Below are 23273 nucleotides of genomic sequence, written 5' to 3'. Positions count from 1 at the left end.
ACTTCACCACTTCCAGCTCAAAGAAGAGGAAGAACTCTTATCACAGAAAGGATGCTTCTAAGGTTCAAAAGCCAAATCCAAATCCTAATACAAGTGCACCTTCCAGCTCTAAGAACTCCTTAGGCAAACCCTATTGCAAGTTCTGTAAGAAAACAGGACATAAGCAAAAGGAATGCCCTGACTTTAAGGAGTGGCTGGCTAAGAAAGGTAACGATTTTTTCATGATACTTGAGTCCTTTAATTTAAATGTTCCTGCTAATTCTTGGTGGTTTGATTCTGGTTCTATGGTTCATGTAACCAATTCACTTCAGGGATTCCTTACAATCCGGAAGCTGGGAAGAAACCAAAGAACACTTAAAGTTGGGGATGATCGGGAATTAGAAGTGAAGGCCATAGGAACATTACAATTATTTTTGAAAACTGGTTTATGTATTAAACTTTATGATACCTTATATGTTCCTGAGGTAACTCGGAACCTTGTATCAGGACCAAAGTTAGACATGGACGGTTTTGTCGTTTCTCATGGTCATCGCAAACTCTCTATTCTCTATGATTCCGTTGTTTATGGTACTGGCATTCTGGATGGTGGTCTCTATAGATTAGAACTCGATGATAATTTTTCCAAATCTTTGTTGTCATATAATATTAATGAATCACTCACAAAGATGGAAAAGAAACAAATTCGAGACTTAGAGACTTCATCTATGTTGTGGCATCAACGTTTAGGCCACATCTCAAGAGAACGATTAAATCGTCTCGTAAAGGATGAAGTCTTACCTCCTCTCGATTTCACCGATTTTGGAACATGTGTCAAATGTCTTAAAGGCAAAATGACATCAGCGAATAAGAAAGGTGCCACTAGGAGCTCTAATTTATTAGAACTCATTCACACTGACATTAGTGGTCCCTATCAAATCGCTGGCATCACAGGACATACTTCATTTATCACTTTCATTGATGATTATTCTCGTTACATGTACTTGTATCTTATAAAGGAAAAGTCTGAATCTCTTACAACTTTTAAAGATTATAAAGCTGAAGTTGAAAAGCAATTAGATCGTCAGATTAAAGTTGTGAGATCAGACAGAGGCGGTGAATATTATGGAAGACATACTGATGTGGGTCAAGCTCCTGGTCCATTTTATGAGTTTTGTAAGGGCCAGGGGATTGTGAACCAATACACCATGCCTGGTACACCTCAGCAGAATGGTGTCGCTGAACGAAGAAATCGTACCCTTATGAACATGGTGCGCAGTATGTTAGCCAACACTAATTTACCATTATTCCTCTGGACTGAAGCATTAAAAGCAGCTGTTCATATACTCAATAGAGTTCCTTCTAAGTCTGTCCCTAAAACTCCTTATGAACTTTGGACAGGAAGGAAACCGAGTCTTAAATATATGAAAGTATGGGGCTGTATTGCTGAAGCAAAATTATATAATCCTTTCCTAAGGAAACTTGACCCTAAAACAGTTACCTGTTTCTTTATCGGGTATCCTGATCATTCAAAGGGTTATCGTTTCTATTGTCCTTCCCATGTCACCCGTATTGTTGAAACCAAGCGTGCCGCGTTCCTGGAGGATTTCAAGGTCAGTGGGAGCAGTACTAACCCTTATGAAGAATTGCAAGAAGTACAAGACGCGGGGGGGAGAGACTCGTCGCTTACCATTACTCCGTTTACTCCTCTTGTACCACATGCAACTGCACCTGAAGCCACTGCACAAACTTCAACTCCACAACCAGAACCCATTATACCTCATAACGAAGGCACATCAAACGCTCAAAACCAAGACAACGCTCAACCCGAAAATCAGCTCAGGAGGTCATCTAGGCAAAAACGGCCTACTAATTGGGATGATTATATTACCTACCTGACTGAAATGGATGCTGGAAAGCTCAATGATCCTATCTCTTATAATGAAGCCATTAGCAGTGATCAGTCTTCTGAATGGAACAAAGCAATGATTGATGAGCTTGAATCCATGAAGAAAAATGACGTTTGGGATTTGGTAGAATTACCCAACGGTGTCAAACCTGTAGGTTGTAAATGGGTGTTCAAAACAAAACTAGATCCGAATGGGAACGTTGAACGCTATAAAGCGAGATTGGTTGCAAAGGGCTACACTCAGAAAGAGGGAATTGATTATCAAGAGACGTTTTCACCTGTCTCTCGTAAAGATTCATTAAGGATCGTCATGGCCCTAGTAGCTCATTTTGATTTAGAGCTGCATCAGATGGACGTCAAAACTGCTTTCCTTAACGGAGACTTAGACGAAGATGTTTACATGAAACAACCTGAAGGCTTTAAACCTGAAGGTCAGGAGCATCTAGTCTGTAAGTTGAAGAAATCCATTTATGGGTTAAAACAAGCATCACGTCAATGGTATCTCAAGTTTGATGAAGTCATGAAGAGGCAAGGTTTTATGAAGAATCAAGTGGATCAATGCACCTACCTCAAGATGAGTGGGAGTAACTTTACTATACTTGTCCTTTACGTAGATGACATTCTATTGGCAAGTAATAGTTTAGACATGTTGCATGAGTCGAAGCGGTTACTCTCGCATAACTTCGACATGAAGGATCTCGGAGATGCTTCTTACGTCATTGGCATCGAAATTCACCGAGATAGACACAAAGGGATCTTAGGATTGTCTCAAAAGACTTACATAGATCGTGTCCTTACACGTTACAACATGCAACAGTGCAAACCCTCCGTCGCTCCAGTAGTTAAGGGAGATGTTTTCGGTTCATTCCAGTGTCCGACAACAGAGGTTGAAAAGGAGCAAATGAGCCAGATACCTTACGCGTCAGTAGTCGGGAGCCTGATGTATGCTCAAGTCTGTACTCGCCCAGATATCGCTTATATTGCTGGAATGCTAGGCCGTTATCAGACTAATCCTGGCCTAGATCACTGGAAAGCAGCTAAGAAGGTCCTCAGATATCTGCAAGGGACGAAAGACTATAAACTGACTTATAGAAGAAGTGATCACTTAGAAGTGGTAGGTTATTCTGATTCTGACTTTGCCAAATGCAAAGATGACAAGAAATCCACTTCGGGCTACATCTTTATGTTAGCAGGCGGACCTATCTCATGGAAGAGTCATAAACAACAGTTAACTACAACTTCCACAATGATGGCAGAATACATTGCTGTTTACAACGCAACCTGTCATGGAATGTTGCTTAGAAATCTGATCACTGGACTCAAAATCGTTAATTCCATTTCTAGACCATTGAAGCTTTACTGTGATAACTCAGCTGCCGTTAGTTTCTCGAACAGTAACAGTTCGACTGGAGCTGGTTTATATCTCGATACAAAATACTTGTTCGTACGTGAACGAGTTGAGGAAAATAATCTTTGTATTGAGTATATTAGTACTAAAGATATGCTAGCGGATCCGATGACTAAAGGTCTCCCACCTAAAGTTTTCGAAGAACATGTATCGAATATGGGACTTACTAAAGACCTTGTTTAATGGCATATTGTACTAGCTTATGTTTTAATTAATAAAATTTCCTCAGTTTGATTTTGTATGTCTCTAACATATGTTCTGCCGGTGTAATGACATATAGACAAACATAAATACAAATCAGACGCTAAAGGGCTTATACATATTTTGATCGTAACTATTAGGTTTTAAATTGAGGCTATAGTATGACTAATGGGGGTCCTGAGTCGAATGATGATTCAACGGCTGTATTTCTCTGCTATAGTTCTTGGTTTAAAGCTAAAATGAGTGTTAACTCCTGGCCAGGCTTACCTAATACTCATGATAAATGATTACTTGGCTAAGTGGGAGAATGTGAGATTAAATATATAAAATGTAATATTTAATCTTGTAGCCTATATAATCATTTATATTATATTAGATCAAAATATATTTATTAACCTATTAATAATTAGTTGGTAATTGTTGATGGACCATATTACCCTTATTAACTAATTGGGTTTCCTCTTGGGTGTATAAATAAGGGGCTTATTAGAGAGTTAAAGGGTTACACGGTTACACACATTACACAATCACAACCCTCGTTAACATCAAGAATTCGTGACTCTCTCCCCTAACCGAAATTACCCTACTTCGGTTTTCATCACCATCATAACTTACACCCTAAAGAGGAACCAGATCATCCTGACAATCATGTCGAACTCAATGGCTGCATCTCTGACTGGATTCTCTGCTGGCCTGTCTGCTGTAACAGGTATTATTTATGTTTTCCATTATGTTTAAACAGAACTGATCCAACACCAAAAACATGATAAAATCTAAAAAGCCAAAAACATCAAAAAATTAAAAATGAGTTTTGTTGTGAAAAAGAGGAAATGATAGTACATCAGTGGACTATCACAACATGCTAAAGATTTGGAAAGTCAAAAGTGATAAACAGTCTCACTGATGATATGCTAGTAGGTTTTTACACATTCAGTAGATTGTTTTCGAGATATAAACATATATATCAAATGCTTACTTATCTCGTGGAGAACATCTCTCGAATATATAGGTAACCCCTGAAATCTTGTTTGAAAGGCTTTCTACTTCTGACATACTAGGTCTTTGTGCGTGATGATATCTGGGGTATTATACCAGGACTTCTAATTTTGCGGGAGCAATAGCCTAGTCCTCGTATAATACTTTGCACAGCTTTAATCATAAAGCCTACCCTCAGCATAAAAAATGATGAAACATTGAAAAATGCTAATCATGTGTTGTTGAAGAAAAGATCCCCAAACGGGACACACCTAAAGACGAGCCATCATCTCTCTGTCTGAACGGAAGCTCTAACCTGAGCTCTCATGGTCTCGCATTTACCCGTTTACAGATATCATTAGTGTACATTCACTTGTAAGACTGAATATAGAAGTCTGGATACGGGAGTATATTCTGAGGTGGGACACGCGAATAAGTTTAAGTCAATTAAAACATTAATCTCGTATCTCTAAACAATTGAACTTTGTGTGAAAATTTAAGTGGATTAGTATACTGACAATCTACGTGAATCGTTTAGAACATAAAATGTTTAAAGCTTAACGGTGTTAGTGATTTGTCTCAAAAACTGATATGATCCTTTTACACAAACTCACAAAAATATTGTGTATAAATATTTCTTTATTGCTTTCCATTATAAACAAAAACCCAAAAAGAATGTGTTTTAGTATAAAAGTTTGAAAAACCAAAAAGATTTTCGACAACTGATGTTGAAAAGCTGATTTTCAAAATTCCAAGTGCTAAACATGATAAACAGGGTTGGGAGAGTTTGTTTAGAAAGATAAAAGTTATTCTTACATGTGATCATTTAAGATTTTTAATGTTAAACCATTTTGGATGATATATACAAGTAATGATTTGAGATTTTTTTACAAATGATAAGCAAAGATTTATGTTGTAAAATCTTACTTTGAGGTAGAGATTGTGCAGGCAGAAGCAGCCAGGTTTCGACTCCTGAAAGATATGCGAAAGTCAGGTTCCGATTCCTGTGGACTTTCAGCATGAGGATATGCAGACTCAAGACAGGTTCCAGATCCTGTTGCTACGGAGAGCCAGGAAACATTTCTGAATCTGTGAAAGCTGCAAAGTGTGATGAGCAGAGATTGTGCCAGATTTCAGATCCAAAAGTTGTAGTTTGTGAATTCCAGATTGTGATCCCAGCTTATCGAAAGGGGGAGTCTGAAGATGCATGAGCCAGTTTTTTATTCTGGATCAACATTCAAGGGGGAGTTTGAATGGAAGAAAGCCAGATTTGAATCCTGCTGTCCACGCAAGCTGCGGATGCTAAAGAGCTTAAAGAATCAAGAGATCTGATCAAGAGAAGATAGAGATAGGGTTGAGATTCTGAAGAGTAAGAGAAGCGATAGAGATTGAGGATGCTTACAATGGAGAATGCTTTGGAAGAGAGCGAAAAGACTGATAAAGACTGAAGAGTTGACATACTGAAGACTCGACACCGAAGACTTCGTCAACATCCAAGGGGGAGTCTATTGGTGCATATGTCTGTCGACTTCGTCTTGTGAGTATTGTTATAGATTAGATAGATCAGGGCACGATTTACGAGAAAAACGAGAAACATATAGGTTTGAGTCATTTCGCACGAAATGGAAAGGTCATTTCCCACGAAATGAGAATGCCAGTTCGCATGAAATGGAAATGCCATTTCGTGTGAGCCATTCCATGCGAATTGGCAGTGCCTATAAATAGGAGCCTTGATCATTTCATTTGTAACGTTTGGTTTCCGGTAGCGAAGCTCTACCGAAGTGTCTCTAGCATTGTAAAACGATCTGATATCAATACAAGAGACATTTTAAGTGAATCTAAGTGCAAATCAGCTGAAATAACTTCGATACGTCTGTTTCCGCCTTTCGTATTGGACGAGATCTCATCTGAACGACTCGTTTGGTCGTGCAAATGATCCTACAACAGGCATTCATCGAGTCACGTATAACATGCAATAGCGGTTAGCGTATAAATAGTGTTCGCGTTGTGTGATTGATGTGATTTGAATATGGATAACGTATGTAACACCCAAACGTGCGTAAAGCAAAAAGGGATCGAGTATACTCACAGATTGTGTTTAACAAGTAAACACTCTCTTGGATTGAAGGGAGCGCTGAGAGAGAGTAGCCTGAACAGTTAACGATAGCATAAACGATAAGCGGCGCGTAAAACGGTGCAAAGTGATAATTGTCGGATGGTAATCCGATCGGATGGCAATCCGACCGGATGGCCATTCGATTGGATTATCACCTCGTTTGGTGAGGATGTGTTTGTGTTTGTGCATGATGGTTTGCCTTTTGAAGTTTTCGTTGTAGCATTTTGAAAATTTAGAAGTATCTCTACCCTTCAGGTCGATCGATCGAACGGCGGCTCGATCTGGTGACGATCCGATTAGTAGGACACTTTAGTGAGAACAAGTTCACAACAGTTTGTCACTCGATCGGATAGCAATCCGATCGGGTGGCAATCTGTTGGTCACTGGTCATGCATTGATCATGTTGAAAATTGTTTAAGTGGTGAAGTCCAAATATCACATGGTCGGGTGGTCGCTCGATCGGACGGCAATCCGATCGGACGGCAATCCGTTCGACGTTCAAGACTTTGAAAAGTTAAAATAATAGTTTAAGTGTGGGACCAAGTGTAAGCCGATCGGGTGACAGTCCGATCGGATGGCAATCCGATCGGACGGTAATTCGTCCCGTGACCTGATCGTCTTTAACACTTTGGTTGTCTTGTAGTTTTGATTGAGACGATGGGATAACGTGCTAAACATCAGAAACCTCGCCATTGATCAGGTAACCCGATCAGACAGGAACCACCCTAGTCCGACCAGTTAACTGTTCGAGACGGTGTTTCATGTTTAACCCAAAATCAGTAATCTCTTGGATAGAATCCAGATCTTGAACCAACACAACACTAAGAAAGAGTAGAAGATCAGAACAAGCTCCGATTCTATCGGTTTTGAGTGCATTGAGTGTAAAAGAGTTGAAAGAAAGTTAGAAACCATCTTTCAATCCTTTTTCACCATGAATATGTTCAGATCTATGCAAGATCTTTGCTCATTCATGTGGAAATCGTTCAGATCTAAGTTGTTCTTGGTGGATTGAAGCCAAAACATGAAGTTCATAAGAACCCCATGATGACATCATCCTCGAACACCTTAAATCTAGTGATTTCACGGTTAAAAGTTAAGATTCAAAAGAGAAAAAGATGAAAGAGTGCATGTAGATCATGAAAGTACAAGATATTAGAGCATTCACATCCAATCCACTAAAAATATACATACATTTCACTAAAAACAACTCCTATATCAATATATTTCCACTAAAAACAAATACTTTTTCTCTCTCCTTTTCAATATATATTACATTTTTCTCTCTCTTTCACTCACAACCACTTTCAATATATATTAAAAAATTATAGTGGGTGAACAGTGTCCCCCCAAATATACAGATGAACAGTAATATTTTCTCTCTCCTCCACTCACAACCACTTTTTATACTCTTTACATTTTAAAAACTCCACACACTACATATGATGGACTGGATGGGAATGCTCTTAGGTTGAAAACTTACAAGAATCGCGAGAAATCGAGAGAAATGAGCTTGAGAGCGGCTGGGTCGAGTGAGAGGCTGTCACATCAAGTGATGTGACAGTTGGAGGTATTTATAGGGTTTCCCAAAAAGGAAAGTGCATAGGATCGGGCGGGCCACCGATCGGGTGGCAATCTGATCGGATGGTCACTCGATCGGGTTGCCACTCGATCCGGTGTCCGGCGTGTTGAGTTTTATTGTTTCGATTCGTGTGTTGAGTTTTGCAATGCGATTGAGCGATGCAATATCATTATCCATTAATCCCAACTACTATATCTAACATACAATCATCCTAAGTAAGTTGCGTTTAGCGTTTGCGATTCGATTGCGATAACGTTGCGATTGCTTTTCGATTAATCACCACAACATAAATAAACATGCACAAGTAACACATAAATAGCACACACACACACGTAAAACAATATCCAGAACGCATGATTCGGGTTGCGAATGCGATTGCGATGCGATAAGCGATAAAACATGCGATAAATAGCGATTAAACCTCGATTATTAAAATGTACTCCACATAATACAACTAATGCGATAAAATAAATAGATTATCTACAAGTCAAAGAAGTCAAAACAGTAGTTGAGCAAGGAGTGACAGATCACAATTAGCAATCTTTTCTTCTTTTGACTTCAATGTTGACTTTGACTTTCGAAACACGGGGTGTTACACTCTAAGCGATCAAGACGACATTTTGGTGTGAATGAAGATGTTTGAAGATTTTGATTATGTTGCACGGTTTATTTCGAACAATCTTTCTAATTCGGGGAAGCACTTTTAGGTTGAAGAAATTCAATGGCTTGCTTGAAATTTTCAATTAGATAATTTAAAAAAGTGTGTGTATCGTGTCACCCAAAATATACCAAAAGTGTACTTTCATAAACAGCGAACCACCTCATCATTTTGAAAAAAATGACATAACGCATCACGAATCAATGCATCTGTTTGGCACAATTGATTTTGGCAAGTAATTCAATTGGTCGTTAGTTACATATTGGTCTGTATGCCAAAATAGCCAAAAAAGATATTTTGATCATTTTATACGATCTAACAAAACTTAGTAAAGACTCACTGTTACAAAATGAAAATCATAGAACGCAAACTTGCAAAATTTAACATTTAGACTTTGTATGCATAACCAAGGATTGACGATGGAATGGAAAGAGAATAAAATGCCAGCAAAGCTGACCGAAAGACTAAAAAACTAAAAGGACAAAAATTATAGAGTAAACTTCTGTTTTGCTCCCTGTGGTTTGTTCGTTTTAACGGTTTTGCCCAATTCTTTAAAAATAACCATTTTACTCCCTGATCTTTTAGTTTTGTCGCTAGTTTGCTCCACGACCTTAACTCCATCCATATTGTATGATGACTGAAAGGGTATTTTGGTAATTTCAAGTATAAAATAAGGGTACTTTGGTAATTTATATTTAAAATAAAAGTTTGATTATTTAAATATTAACACATATAAGCACACAAACATTAATTATTATATACACACAAACACCAAAGATCAGCATATTGTCTCTATCACCCTTAACCTACCAAACATTAATTATTATATACACACAAACATCATAATGGTGGCGGCGGTGGTGGTTGATGTTGGTAGGTTAAGGGTGATAGAGACAATATGCTGATCTTTGGTGTTTGTGTGTATATAATGATTAATGTTTGTGTGTTTGTATGTGTTAATATATAAATAATCAAACTTTTATTTTAAATATAAATTACCAAAGTACCCTTATTTTATACTTGAAATTACCAAAATACCATTTCAGTTAACATATAATATGGATGGAGTTAAGGCCATAGAGCAAACTGGCGACAAAACCAAAAGATCAGGGAGTAAAATGGCTATTTTTAAAGGATTGGAGCAAAACCGTTAAAACGACCAAATCACAAAGAGCAAAACAGAAATTTACTCAAAATTATATTTATGAAAATAAGAATGATACGTGAAAGTTACGCTTATTTTAAATAAAATTAAATTTATAAGTACCAAATTCAGATTTTAATCCTAACTCACCAACAAAACAATTACGATCACTCATATTCCCAATTCCAAATGTGAAGTGAATTTAACACTTTAGCATGAGTTAACTTCCGTTTTGCTTCTTGTGGTTTGGTCACTTTAACGGTTTTGGCTCAATCATTTTAAAAGGTCCACTTTCCTCCTTGATGTTTCAATCTTGTCGCCAGTTTGCTCCGCGGCTCTAACTCCAACCATATTGTATGTTAACTGGAAGGGTATTTTGGTAATTTCAAGTATAACATAAGAGTACTTGGATCTTGTATGTTAACTTGAAATTACAAAAATACTCTTTCAGTGAACATACAATATGGATGGAGTTAGAGCAGGAGAGTAAACTGGCGATAAGATCGAAACATCCAGGAGAAAAATAGTCGTTTAAATGATTGGGGCAAAACCGTCAAAGTGACCAAACCACAGGAAGTAAAACAGAAGTTAACTCTTTTAACATTAGACATACTAATAAAACAATAATAAAAAGGCAAATAACTGACTTGGGATTATTATCAGCCAAATTGAGAAAGTTGAGATTATTTAAATCCAATTTGCCTAATAAAAACTAATTCACTTGAACAGGTGTAAACTAATTCATTAGAAATTGTCACACATTACTCTTATCCTGTGGTTTCCTGTAGCGACCATTTAATTTATAGGGCTGTTTAGATGAGTTGCGTTCACCATTTGACTCTGATCGGTTTTGCCAAAAAAAAAATCATAACCGAACCACTCACTATGTGTGGTTTTAGAAAACAGCAAACTAAACAGCTAAAGACGCGGTAAAGCCTTCTTAGTCCAACACACCTGGTCCACTAACTTTTACCATCAGTCAGACGGGTTTCGCAAATCTAAACGAGGCGATAATACACTAATTTATCCAGCCAAATCAGCCAACTCGCTTTGGTTTAACGGGTCTAGACGGTTTTAAATCCCTAAGTTATCATATTTTTTCACAAAACTTTGAAGAACCCGTTAGCTAAAAACGTTTTTGATGTGTAAGGTTACACAAGGCGGGAAATCGATTGAAACGACAAAAAACAAGTTCTCTCACTAAACTATCAACAAAACCCGAATAACCAGCCGAGTGGCGTGTTCAATTACTGTGGTGTAACTATAAGCAATCCACATATGGGATATTATTTTCCAAACCATCTTTCAAAACGGTACTCATTTATAAGATACTTATTATAAGTAGGTGAAAACTAAGTGTGATTATGAACCTTGAAGAGCCGTGTCACGATGAGGCTTCATCTGGCTCTCCATCCTCATAAACCATTCCCCAATCCGCGTGTTTTCCACCATATCCTTGCCTGACTTGAGTTCGCGAATAGGTCTCAGCACACCAAACACAGAAAGGTCAGCCAAATTTGGTTCTGAACCACCTGCAACATATCAGAAAGGTTGCATGAATTACTCTACTTCGGTTTTTGAAATTCAAATCTAGCACCTATTGACTTTATGTAGGGGTGTTCATAGTCCGGTCAAGCAAATTAGTCGAAAACAATGAGCCAAACTACTAACTATGTTTACAAAAAAACGACAAACCTTAGGGGTCCGCCATACCGGCCGGTTTGGTAGTTGACGATTCGGTTTTGTCGGTTTGAACCATTTCCTTTATATTTCTTAAATCGCTAATTTGTATTATAAAATTTTAAAATAATAAACCTGGTTTATAAATATAATACATTTAGGAGTGCAAACGAGCCGAGCCGAGCCGGGGCCGAGCTTTACCAGGCTCGAGCTCCAGCTCGATTAACTTATGAGAGCTCGGGCTCAAGCTCGGCTCGATTCGAGCTTTGTTTTCAAGGCTCGAGCTCAGCTCGTTTGTATTTTCTCAAGCTCAAGCTCGGCTCGGGCTCGGCTCGTTTATTATCTATTAATTAATGTATTAAATAAAAATAATACAAATAATAAACTTTTTAGGCTCGCAAGCTCGATAAGTGAAGCTCAGGCTCGGGCTCGTTTACTAAAGGCCCTAACTATCTGCACACCCAGTTTGCCTATCTGCACACTTAGGGTTTACATACGCTGCGTATTGGTCAATACGCAGCATATAGGGTTACCTCAATACGCTGCGTATAGAGCTATACTAAGCGTATATAAACCATGGATTCCAGAGCCTTATCAGCAATTATTGCACAGAAAACAAGGGTTATATACGCTGCGTATAGGTCTATACGCAGCGTATATAAACCATTAGATTTTTTTGGGTCATTTTGGTAGGTTTGAGGGATCATTTTTTCACAAAGTTTAAATACGCTGCGTATTGACCTCTAAGGAGCGTATATAAAGGTCTGAAAATGTCTTTTATACCCTTATTTTGAGGCTATACGAAGCCAAATACAAGGGTAGTTGTGTCATTTTTGTCTCATACGCAGCGTAGGGACCTCTAAGGAGCATATATAAAGCTCCATTTTTGTATTTTTTATTGTGTATTCCTTTGTTTATTTATAAAAAAAAAGTAAATTAATTGTGTGTATTTTGGGGTATTTCCATGTTTATTTATAAAAAAACAATATTATTAAAAATAATACAAATATTATGAATTATAAGAATTAAAAATAATACAAATATTAGGTCCCGTATTGACTTCGTATAAGCCTATAAGTATGATATCGTATCGTATAGCGTCGTATAGGTCACGTATTGACCTCGTATAAGCCTATAAGTGTGATATCGTTTCATATAACGTAGTATAGGTCACGTATTGACCTCGTATAAGCCTATAAGTGTTGATATCGTATCGAATAGGTGTGGTTTAGGTCACGTATTGACCTCGTATAAGCCTATAAGTGTGATATCGTATCGTATAGGTGTGGTTTAGGTCATGTATTAACCTCGTATAAACCTATAAGTGTGATATCGTATCATATAGGTGTGGTTTAGGTCCCGTCTAATCCTATATGCATATACAAGACCTATAGGAAACCTATACGAGACTTATACTACACTATACGATACGATACTATACAATACAATAACACCCGTATAGGCCTCTATACGAGACTTATATGCAATACGATACTATACAATACAATAACAATATAATATATTTGTATTATTTACGAATAATATTGTTTTTTTATAAATAATTTTCTTTTTTTTATAAATAAACAAAGGAATACGATAATTTAATTTAAACGATAATAAAACAATATATTTGTATTATTTACCAATAATATTGTTTTTTTATAAATAATTTTCTTTTTTTTATAAATAAACAAAGGAATACACAATAAAAAAATACAAAAATGGAGCTTGCTCCTTAGAGGTCCCTACGCAGCGTATGAGACAAAAATGACACAACTACCCTTGTATTTGGCTTCGTATATCCTCAATAGAAGGGTATAAAAGACATTTTCAGATCTTTATATACGTTGCTTAGAGGTCAATACGCAGCGTATTTAAACTTTGTGAAAAAATATCCCTCAAACCTACCAAAATGACCCAAAAAATCTAATGGTTTATATACGCTGCGTATTGACCTATATTAGCCGAACATTATTCAGCAGGGAATTATTTCCATATATTGTTGATTGTATTATATTTAGTTATGATTATCGTTTCCTTATTTAGGCTAGGGTTCAATCCCTATATAAAGGGATTCATTGTATCAATTCTATTCATTCAGTAAATACAATTACAGCCACTTTCATGGTATCAGAGCCCTAGGTTCTGCATACCCTCTTCCCTCCTTCCCTTTTTTTGTTTTTTCTCAGCTGTTTCGACAGCCCCTTGTCTGCGCCGAAAACCCTAGCCTCCTCACACAATGTCCGGCGACGAAAAGAAAGATGAGCCTGAGTTTTCTGGCTCCGATAAACCACTCAAACAGCTGCACCCAGCCTACTCGGTCACCAACGTGCAGTCAAAGATACGTACCCTTGATGGCGTCAAGGTCACGTATACTTCTTGGGTTAAGCTGTTTCGATTCCATGTTGTGGCCTATCAAGTTACTGACCACATCGATGGAACTGAACCCCCACCAGAGACCGCAGCCAAGTACAAAGCTTGGAAGGAACTTGATGCTCTCGTTCTCCAATGGATTCTTAGCACTGTATCCGATGATCTTTTACCCCGAGTTCTCGACAGTGGCCCCACGGCTCGCCATGCTTGGGTGAAACTCGAAAAACTTTACCTAAGCAACAAGAAAGCTCGGGCGGGGGCCCTTGAAACCAGGTTTTGCAACCTCACTTTATCTGTTTGTTCGTCTTTGGACGACTACTGTCAGCGCCTCAAAGACTTAGCAAATCAGCTGGGGACGTGGACCATCCCGTAACTGAAGATAGGTTGGTACTTCAACTTGTTCGAGGCTTGCCTGCAGAATATGACACAACCGCCTCTCTCATCAATGCCAACAGTGCGGATTGGGATCTTGCTCGTAGCATGCTGGAAGATGAACGTATTAGACAAGAAGCCCGCCAAAAGATCAACCCAGTCCGTTCATGTAGCCACCACTCCAAACCACTCGTCCCACTCACAACCACAACCGCATCCCAACCATTACCCCCAATCTGGCTCCCTTAACCCACCATCCCAACAGCCTTACTACCACCGAACCGGTCGTGGCCGTGGCCGGGGCCGAAGCAACCGGGGACGTGGCTCTGGCCGCGGACCGACATCATCTTCTCAACCTTGGCCCTCAAGTCACCCAACCTACCCCCAATGGGCTTGGTGGAACACTCCACCTTGCCCTTACCCAACTCAACCTGCTTTCCAGCCCACTACACCATACAACCTACCCACAGCCCAAACTCAATCGGCCCATTACTCTCCTGCACCTCAGCCGAACCCAGCCCAACCTATTGCCGCCTACGGCCCACCCACCTACCCTTCGGCCCCATATCAGCCGCAGGCCCACTTCATACTACCCAGACTCCTTTACTGCCCTCAAATCATTAAAAAGTTAATATTTGTTAGACGATTTACTCGTGATAACAGTGTGTCCATTGAATTTGACCCCTTTGGTTTTTCTTTGAAGGACCTTCGAACTGGGCGTCTTCTTTCCCGCCACAATAGCACCGGGGATCTCTATCCAGTTACACCACCAGAACTACCACCTCAAGCAGCCTTCATCACCTCATCTTCTCTTCCATGGCACGATCGTTTGGGGCACCCCGGCGCTCAAGTCTTGGACGTCCTCAGTCATCATTTTGATTTTAATTTTTCTTGTAATAAGAACAAATCTACTATTTGTCATTCTTGTCAACTTTCCAATAGCAAATGTTTACCCTTTCATGCATCTAATTCTTATACTTTTGCACCGTTTGATATCATTCATTGTGACCTTTGGACTTCACCCGTGTCAAGTAAATCTGGGTATAAATATTATATGGTATTGATTGATAACTTTTCACATTTTACTTGGGTCTACCCGCTAAAATACAAATCTGAAACTTTTCCCACTTTTGTTAAATTTCACCGTCTAATTGCCACACAATTCAACAGACAAATTAAAACCTTTCGGTGCGACCTTGGTGGTGAGTTTGACAACAATGCCTTTAAAACCTTTGCTACCCAACATGGCCTATTATTTCGTTTCTCCTGTCCCCAAACTTCTTCCCAAAACGGTCGTGCCGAGCGCATGATTCGTCGTCTAAACGACATCATCCGCGCTCTCCTTATCCACTCCCACCTTCCACCTAGCTTTTGGGTCGAGGCTCTACACACCGCCGTTTACCTACACAATATTCTCCCAACTAAAAGACTCAACTTTTTTACACCTACCTTTGCTCTCTACCTTCGGCACCCCACATATGACCACCTTCCGGTATTCGGATGCGCTTGTTATCCGAACACTTCCGCTACTCAACCACACAAACTTCACCCAAGGTCCACCAGGTGTATTTTCCTTGGTTACCCACCAGACTTTCGTGGGTACCGGTGCTTTGACCCCACCACCGGGAAAGTCTCAATTTCCCGGCACGTCACATTTGATGAAACTGTTTTCCCCTATACCATTCCCGTTCCCGCCACCTCCTACCAGTTCCTAGACGACACCCTCCCACCCAGTTTCACCTTTGCCCCACCCATGGCTCCCACCTACCAGCCCCCAAAACCTACGACCATCCCACAGCCCACTACCATATCACCCTTCCCTTACACATACTCTCGCCGCAACCGCCCACCCCACCAAACCCCAGCACCTCAATCGGCCCCTCCTAACCCACCCATTATACATCCGACCAGCTCACCCCACCCTTCCGACCCTCACCTACAACCAACACCTCCTTTTCCTCAGCCACATACGGCCGTTCCCCAGTCACCGGCTATACCCCAGCCACCTACCCAACCGCATTCGTCTTATCCGATGGCTACCAGGTCCAAAACAGGTAGCCTGCAGCCTCCTCTTTATTCCCTTCACACCACTACCATCTCCCCTGTCCCCAAAACCTATAACCAGGCTCTTACCGACCCGAACTGGCTGCGCGCCATGCAGGCCGAATATTCTGCTTTACAGGAAAATGAGACGTGGGATTTGGTCCCTAGACCGGTTGATAGACCGGTGATCAGATGCATGTGGCTCTTTCGCCACAAGTTTAAATCAGATGGTACGTTGGAAAGGTATAAGGCACGCTTAGTAGTTAATGGGAAATTGCAAACTGTGGGCATTGACTGTGAGGATACTTTTAGCCCTGTGGTGAAACCTGCCACGATTCGTACCGTACTGTCTCTTGCGGTTTCCAAAGGTTGGCCCATTCATCAGTTGGATGTCAAAAACGCTTTTCTGCATGGCCACCTAACCGAGACAGTCTTCATGCACCAACCGCCCGGTTTTATTGATAAACGGTTCCCAGGTTTTGTTTGCAGGTTAAAGAAATCGCTATACGGGCTTAAACAGGCCCCACGCGCTTGGTAAACACGTTTTGCAAACTATATCTTATCCCACGGGTTTCAAAGTAGCGCGTGTGACAACTCTCTGTTTATATACAGTGCCGGCCATGAGATCGCTTATCTTTTACTATATGTGGATGACATTTTCCTCACGGCTTCTTCTGACAAGCTTCTGCATGACATCATTCAGACGCTCTCTCGAGAGTTCGCCATGTCTGACCTTGGTACACTGCATTACTTTTTGGGGATCAAGGTAACCCACACGGCTACTGGTCTGTTTTTGGACCAAACTCAGTATGCGAAAGACATTATTAATCGGGCCAATATGACAGCATGTAAACCTTGTGCCACTCCTGTTGATCTTTCTTCAAAATTAAGTGCGACTGATGGTCCGTTGTTCCATGACCCCACTCTCTACCGAAGCCTTGCCGGAGCCCTACAGTATCTCACTTTCACCCGGCCAGACATATCTTATGCCGTGCAGCAGGTCTGCTTGTTTATGCATGAGCCTCATGATCCCCACTATGCCTTTATGAAGCGAATCATTCGATACATTCAGGGGACCCTAGACTATGGTATTCGCATGGTCAAATCAGCTACAAATTCCTTGGTTGCATACTCGGACGCGGACTGGGGCGGCTGTCCAGATTCTCGGAGATCTACGAGTGGATATTGTGTTTTTCTTGGAAATAATTTAATATCTTGGTCGTCTAAGCGTCAGGCTACCGTCTCCCGCTCTAGTGCAGAGGCTGAGTACCGCGGTGTTGCTAATGCAGTAGCTGAAATCACTTGGATTCGTAATCTCCTGCTAGAGCTGCGTGTCCCCCTTATACAGGCTTCGGTTGTCTTCTGCGATAACGTTTCAGCAGTGTACTTGTCTGATAACCCTGTGCAACATCAGCGCACCAAACGTATCGAAATTGATATTCATTTTGTTCGCGAAAAGGTGCGCCTCGGACATGTTCGAGTTCTCCATGTTCCTGCTCCGTATCAATACGCCGATATCTTTACGAAGGGCTTATCTCGGCAACTTTTTCAGACATTCAGATCCAGTTTGACCGTTTGCCCCATGACCGCTCAAACTGCGGGGGAGTATTAGCCGAACATTATTCAGCAGGGAATTATTTCCATATATTGTTGATTGTATTATATTTAGTTATGATTTTCGTTTCCTTATTTAGGCTAGGGTTCAATCCCTATATAAAGGGATTCATTGTATCAATTCTATTCATTCAGTAAATACAATTACAGCCACTTTCAACCTATACGCAGCGTATATGACCCTTGTTTTCTGTGCAATGATTAGTTGTCAGGCACTGAGATCCATGGTTTATCTACGCAGCGTATTGGTCAATACGCAGCGTAGAGGGTTAACCCTATACGCTGCGTATTGACCAATACGCTGCGTAGATAAACCTTAATTTTGCTAGGCTTTGGTGTGCCAATAGGCACTTTAGTGTGCCAATAGGCACACCCTTACTAAATAAGCTTATTTTTAGGTTCGAGGTCAGCTTGTAAACAAGTTTGAATAAGCTCGGCTCAACTCGGCTCGTTTACACTAAGGCTCGACGAGCCTAACGAGCTTCACATGCAAGGCTCGAGCTCGGGCTCGATAAACAAACGAGCTTTATTTCAGGCTCAAGCTCGGCTCGGGCTCGATAAGGCTCGGCTCGTTTCGAGCTTTTTCTCGAGCCGATCTCGAGTAGCTCGCGAGCCGCTCGGCTCGTTTGCACCCCTATTTAAAAAAAATACATACATAAATAAATGAATTTTAGAAAATCATCGGCCGAACCGGTGTATAACCAAACCGACAAACCCAAATCGTGTGAATCTTAAACCGGCAAACTTACTTCGGTTTGGTCGATGTCAACAGTTTATGAACAACCATAACTTTAGGTTCCTATAAAACTTGTTATCATAATGGTATGCCCCCATTTTGAAAATCAAACAAGTGTATAGAAACAGAAGTTTAGCTTAGAAGGATTAGCACGAACCGAGATATTGTCTGCCATTCAAGGCATTAACCCATGTATCCGCAGCTTCATACAAAGCCGCGCGTTCATCAGTAATGTTATGTCGTTTCTTCAGCTTTTTTGACACAAAATACATAGCAGCAGCTCCACCATACTTTGCCACCAGTCTTTCAGTGAAGCTAAAATTACCTGAAATAGTAAAAATCTATAATCATCTTTTCCAAATTCATATAACTAGCTCAACAGCAACCTATTTAGTTAAACTTCATATACAAACTAGAACATATAGACTCTTTTAAGTTTGTCAATATGTTTCAAAATAGAGTTAAATGCCATTTTAGTCCCTGTGGTTTGGGCCATTTTGTCAGTTTAGTCCAAATGTTTCATTTTTCATCTGGGTCCAAAAAAGTTTCACTATTGCCATTTTAGTCCACTGGATTAACTTTATCCATTTTTTTATTCTGTTAACTAGAAGAGCAATTTGGCCATATAAAATGACCGAATTGCCCTTCTCGTTAACAGAAAAAATAGATGAAGTTAACCCAGTGGACTAAAATGGCAACGGTGAAACCTTTTTGGACCCACAGGTGAAAAATGAAACCTTTGGACTAAACTGGCAAAATGGCTCAAACCACAGGGACTAAAATGGCATTTAACTCTTCAAAATATTACCTTTAGTAGTGATGTAATCAAATGATTCAAGAGCCTCAGAGGGACTTCTGTATATATTTGGTGATAAAACATGCACCAAGTGGTCATCCACCCACCTACAACATAAGCAATAAAGTATCAATCTCACAGAGAAATCTCATCATGTGTGTTAAACAATTTCAAAAAAGATCATACCGACGCCATTTCTGAGTCTCGGCATCCTCAGTGACAGAGTCAGGATGCATCCTTTGGTACATTTTATCGATAATATCTGCAAACATCAATCAATATTGCGTTCAAAAACTATTAAAAAGGGCAATAAACAAAACCGATAAATCATATATCTATAGATTCATAGCTATGTGGTTAACCTGAAGAGTTGACCATTTGTTCACCATCCACCATCAATATAGGCACCTTCCTGTAATCAGACCATTTAATCTCTTTCTTGTTCATGGGATTGACCTCCACAATCTTGTATGGAATATCATAGTATTCAAGGAATGCTGCAGATAGGTGTTCAGTTAGGGTTCATATACATCCCATACAAGACAAATCATTTTTACCGAGTATCAGTACCGTACCAAACAACATATCAGTATTCATTTTCATTGTTTTCAGTTTCCCATCTAGCCGGTATCAGTATTTTTGCTCTACATGTAACGAACCAGTACTCTACCGCCAAAATCAGTACTATCTTCGGTTTGTGTTTCTACTCATATTCGCTACTTTCTCTAAGGGTGGAGGGAGTGGTCACCATTTGGGGAGTGGTAAACTTATTTTCTAACCAATAATGGCATGCCACGTCAAGTCTCCACTCCACTCTTCATTTTGCGAGTTTTTTCCCAAATAAGTGTTGGTGGAAAAAATATTTACCGTTTTGGTGTTCTTTAAAAACCATTTACCAAAATAGTGTTTTTCATCATTTTAACTTTTATCTTTTCTATTAATTAACATACTAGACTCACCTTATGTTTTTCATTCAATAAGCCATTTACTATTTTTTTGTAATCTAGGTTAAGGTGTAATTTAGATTTATTGGTGTAATTAGTAGGAGTAAGATTTGCCATTCAAAAAAAATATATATAAATAAAACCTGACTTGCTACCGGTCTCAATATCACATAAAAACGAAAATAAAAATATCAAAAAACAAATCCGGTCGCTACCAGTGTCAATATTCTAAACAAGCAAAATAAAAATGTGAAATAAAAGTGAGTCGTTACCGGTCTTAATATTAAACAAAATAAAATTTTTAATCCGGCTGATATTAAAAACACGTTTGTTGAGCGACTACCCTTTTAACATGTTTTTAATATAATGTAATACTAGATATATTAATTTATGTTCATTATGTAAATAACACAAACCCAAATATGAAAGTTCTAGTTTATTCTAGAGTGAATTGCAAGTTTTGTCCTTTATCTTTAGGCCATTTTGCAAGTTTTGTCCTTTATGTTTAAATTTGACGAGTTTTGTCCTTTAGGTTTGAAAATCAAGCACGTTTTACCCTTTGGGGCAAAACGTGCTTGATTTTTAAGGACAAAACATGCTTGATTTTTTAAACATAAAGGACAAAACGTGCTTGATTTTTAAACATAAAGGACAAAACGTGCTTGATTTTTAAGGCTCAAAGGGTAAAACGTGCTTGATTTTTAAACATAAAGGACAAAACTCGTCAAATTTAAACATAAAGGACAAAACTTGCAAAATGGCCTAAAGATAAAGGACAAAACTTGCAATTCACTCTTTATTCTAAAAAACTATGAAACCCGGCCACCATACAATCTTTCAGTTTGACATTGCTGTTTCATCATAGAAAATTATGAAATCGCAAATAAAGTGAACGTTATAATCCTAATGCTCCATATATTACAAATTAATATAAGGATTTCAGTCTTTCTATTCATTAAAAAATGATGATATAACAAACTAAGTTAACAAGTTAAACCAACAAGAATACAAAATGTGATTCGAATATTCAGCTATATTGATAAAAAATGGATAGAAACCCAAAAAAAAAAGGAATACAAAAAATAGTAAATGGATTGATTGAATGAAAAAAAAAAGTAAGCTGATATGTCATTTATAAAAAAAGTAAGTCTAATATGTTGATTAAAAAAAGTTAGAAAACACTATTTCGGCAAATAGTTTTCAAAGAACACCAAAAACGGTAAATATTTTTTCCACCAACACTAATTTGGGAAAAAACTCTTATTTTGCAGTCAATCACTAGCAATGATCAAACACACGGAGAGTGGTAAACAATTAAAAAAAATATGATTGGTTGAAAGGGGTTAGACCCACCATTAACCCCTCTCTCTCTCTCCCACCTCTCTCCTCTTCCCCATCGGTGACTACTCACCACCTACACCACCTCTCTCCTCTTCCCCGACCACCGAACATCCACAGGCTATACATCCCCAATCGGTAAACCCCCCTCCCCAAAGCACTCCCCGAGACCACTCCCTCCACCCTAAGTATTTATTTTTATGGTTTTCATTTTCTATATTAGTTAATTTCAGTATTTGTATGAGTATTTATGTATTCATTTTGTGTTTTTACTACTTTCAGTAATATAGACAATTAACATATAACAACCAGGAATCATCATTACCTTTAACCTTATTACAGAACGGGCAAGCTTGGTACTGATACAGAACGACGTCGTTGGGAACATAACTCTTGTTAGACTGCGGTAACTCTTTCTCATCGAGATCTCGCGCGGCGGTGGCGGCCGTCGAAAACGTCCTGTTACATCCGGCACAACTTCGTCCGCCGGTAACCCTATTGTGTGATGGTAACCAGTGAGATTGAGGTGTGTAAGAGAAAGTGTTACTCATGGTGCTCTTATACGACGCCGTTTGAATGATTGAGTGGCGGCGAACGGTGGTGGTGGTGGTGGTGGTGGTAGAGGAGAAGGATGCTGCCGCACGGGTGGTGGCGGCGAGACGGTTGAGTTTCCTCATTGTTGAAGCCATGAAGGTTCTAGAAATGAAAAACAGAAAACGAGGGTTTAGCAGCAAGCGGCAGAGGAGAGACTGGTGTGTTAAAACCCTTTTTAGGGGGTGTTGGCCTAAATATCACCGCATATTTTCTATTTATTTATTTTTTTAACAATAAATTTAGATTACTGACATAAATCATCATACTACTAGCGGAATCATCCGATGCTTAGGAGGAAACTCAATAAATATGGAAAAACCTCTTTGTGTGAATTGAACCCAAGACCTATTGGTCTCAAAGTTTTATCTCACCCTCAAAATACCACTAGGCTATAAAGCAATGGGCAGATATCACCGCATACTAGTTTGACTTTCATATGTTCTTTAAAGGCAAATACTATTCTCACACCGTAGATGTATAGAACGTTGTTGCACAGAAATAGATGTAGTGGAATATTTTTTTTATTTTACATGTATACGAGTCGTATAACATTATACGAGCCGTATACAATAATATACGAGTAATATAATATTATACGAATTAATGTGTTTTTGTGAGGTTTTATCAGGTTTTAGGGTTTTTAACAATTGTATACGAGTCGTATAATGTTATACAACTCGTATATAATTATTTATTTATTATTTTTTATGTGAAACCGGACAACCGTTTAATAAGTTTTAGTAATTGTTTAGATAGCGCTTGCTGTATTATTTAGATATATCAGATTGTGTTACGAGCTTGTAATTAAACGTACTAA

At 39.1% G+C, this 23273-nt stretch overlaps 1 protein-coding gene across 1 annotated transcript; it reads right to left on the bottom strand.

Moving 5' to 3' along the window:
• Positions 1-11138: 11138 nt before the first annotated feature.
• LOC110865894 (prostaglandin E synthase 2) lies at positions 11139-22631 on the bottom strand. Its single transcript, XM_022115233.2, has 6 exons — positions 22188-22631; positions 19943-20077; positions 19767-19842; positions 19593-19687; positions 18942-19109; positions 11139-11498 (listed from the first exon to the last, which is right to left on the bottom strand). Exons 1-6 carry the CDS (start codon positions 22549-22551, stop codon positions 11329-11331), a joined length of 1008 nt encoding a protein of 335 aa, XP_021970925.1. The 5' UTR covers positions 22552-22631; the 3' UTR covers positions 11139-11328.
• Between the last annotated feature and the right edge of the window lie 642 nt (positions 22632-23273).

The sequence above is a fragment of the Helianthus annuus genome, chromosome 6, assembly GCF_002127325.2.
Source record: "Helianthus annuus cultivar XRQ/B chromosome 6, HanXRQr2.0-SUNRISE, whole genome shotgun sequence".
NCBI classification, from domain to species: Eukaryota; Viridiplantae; Streptophyta; class Magnoliopsida; order Asterales; family Asteraceae; genus Helianthus; species Helianthus annuus.
The sequence above is the reverse complement of the archived record's forward strand: the minus strand, read 5'-3'. Positions and strand labels throughout refer to the sequence as shown.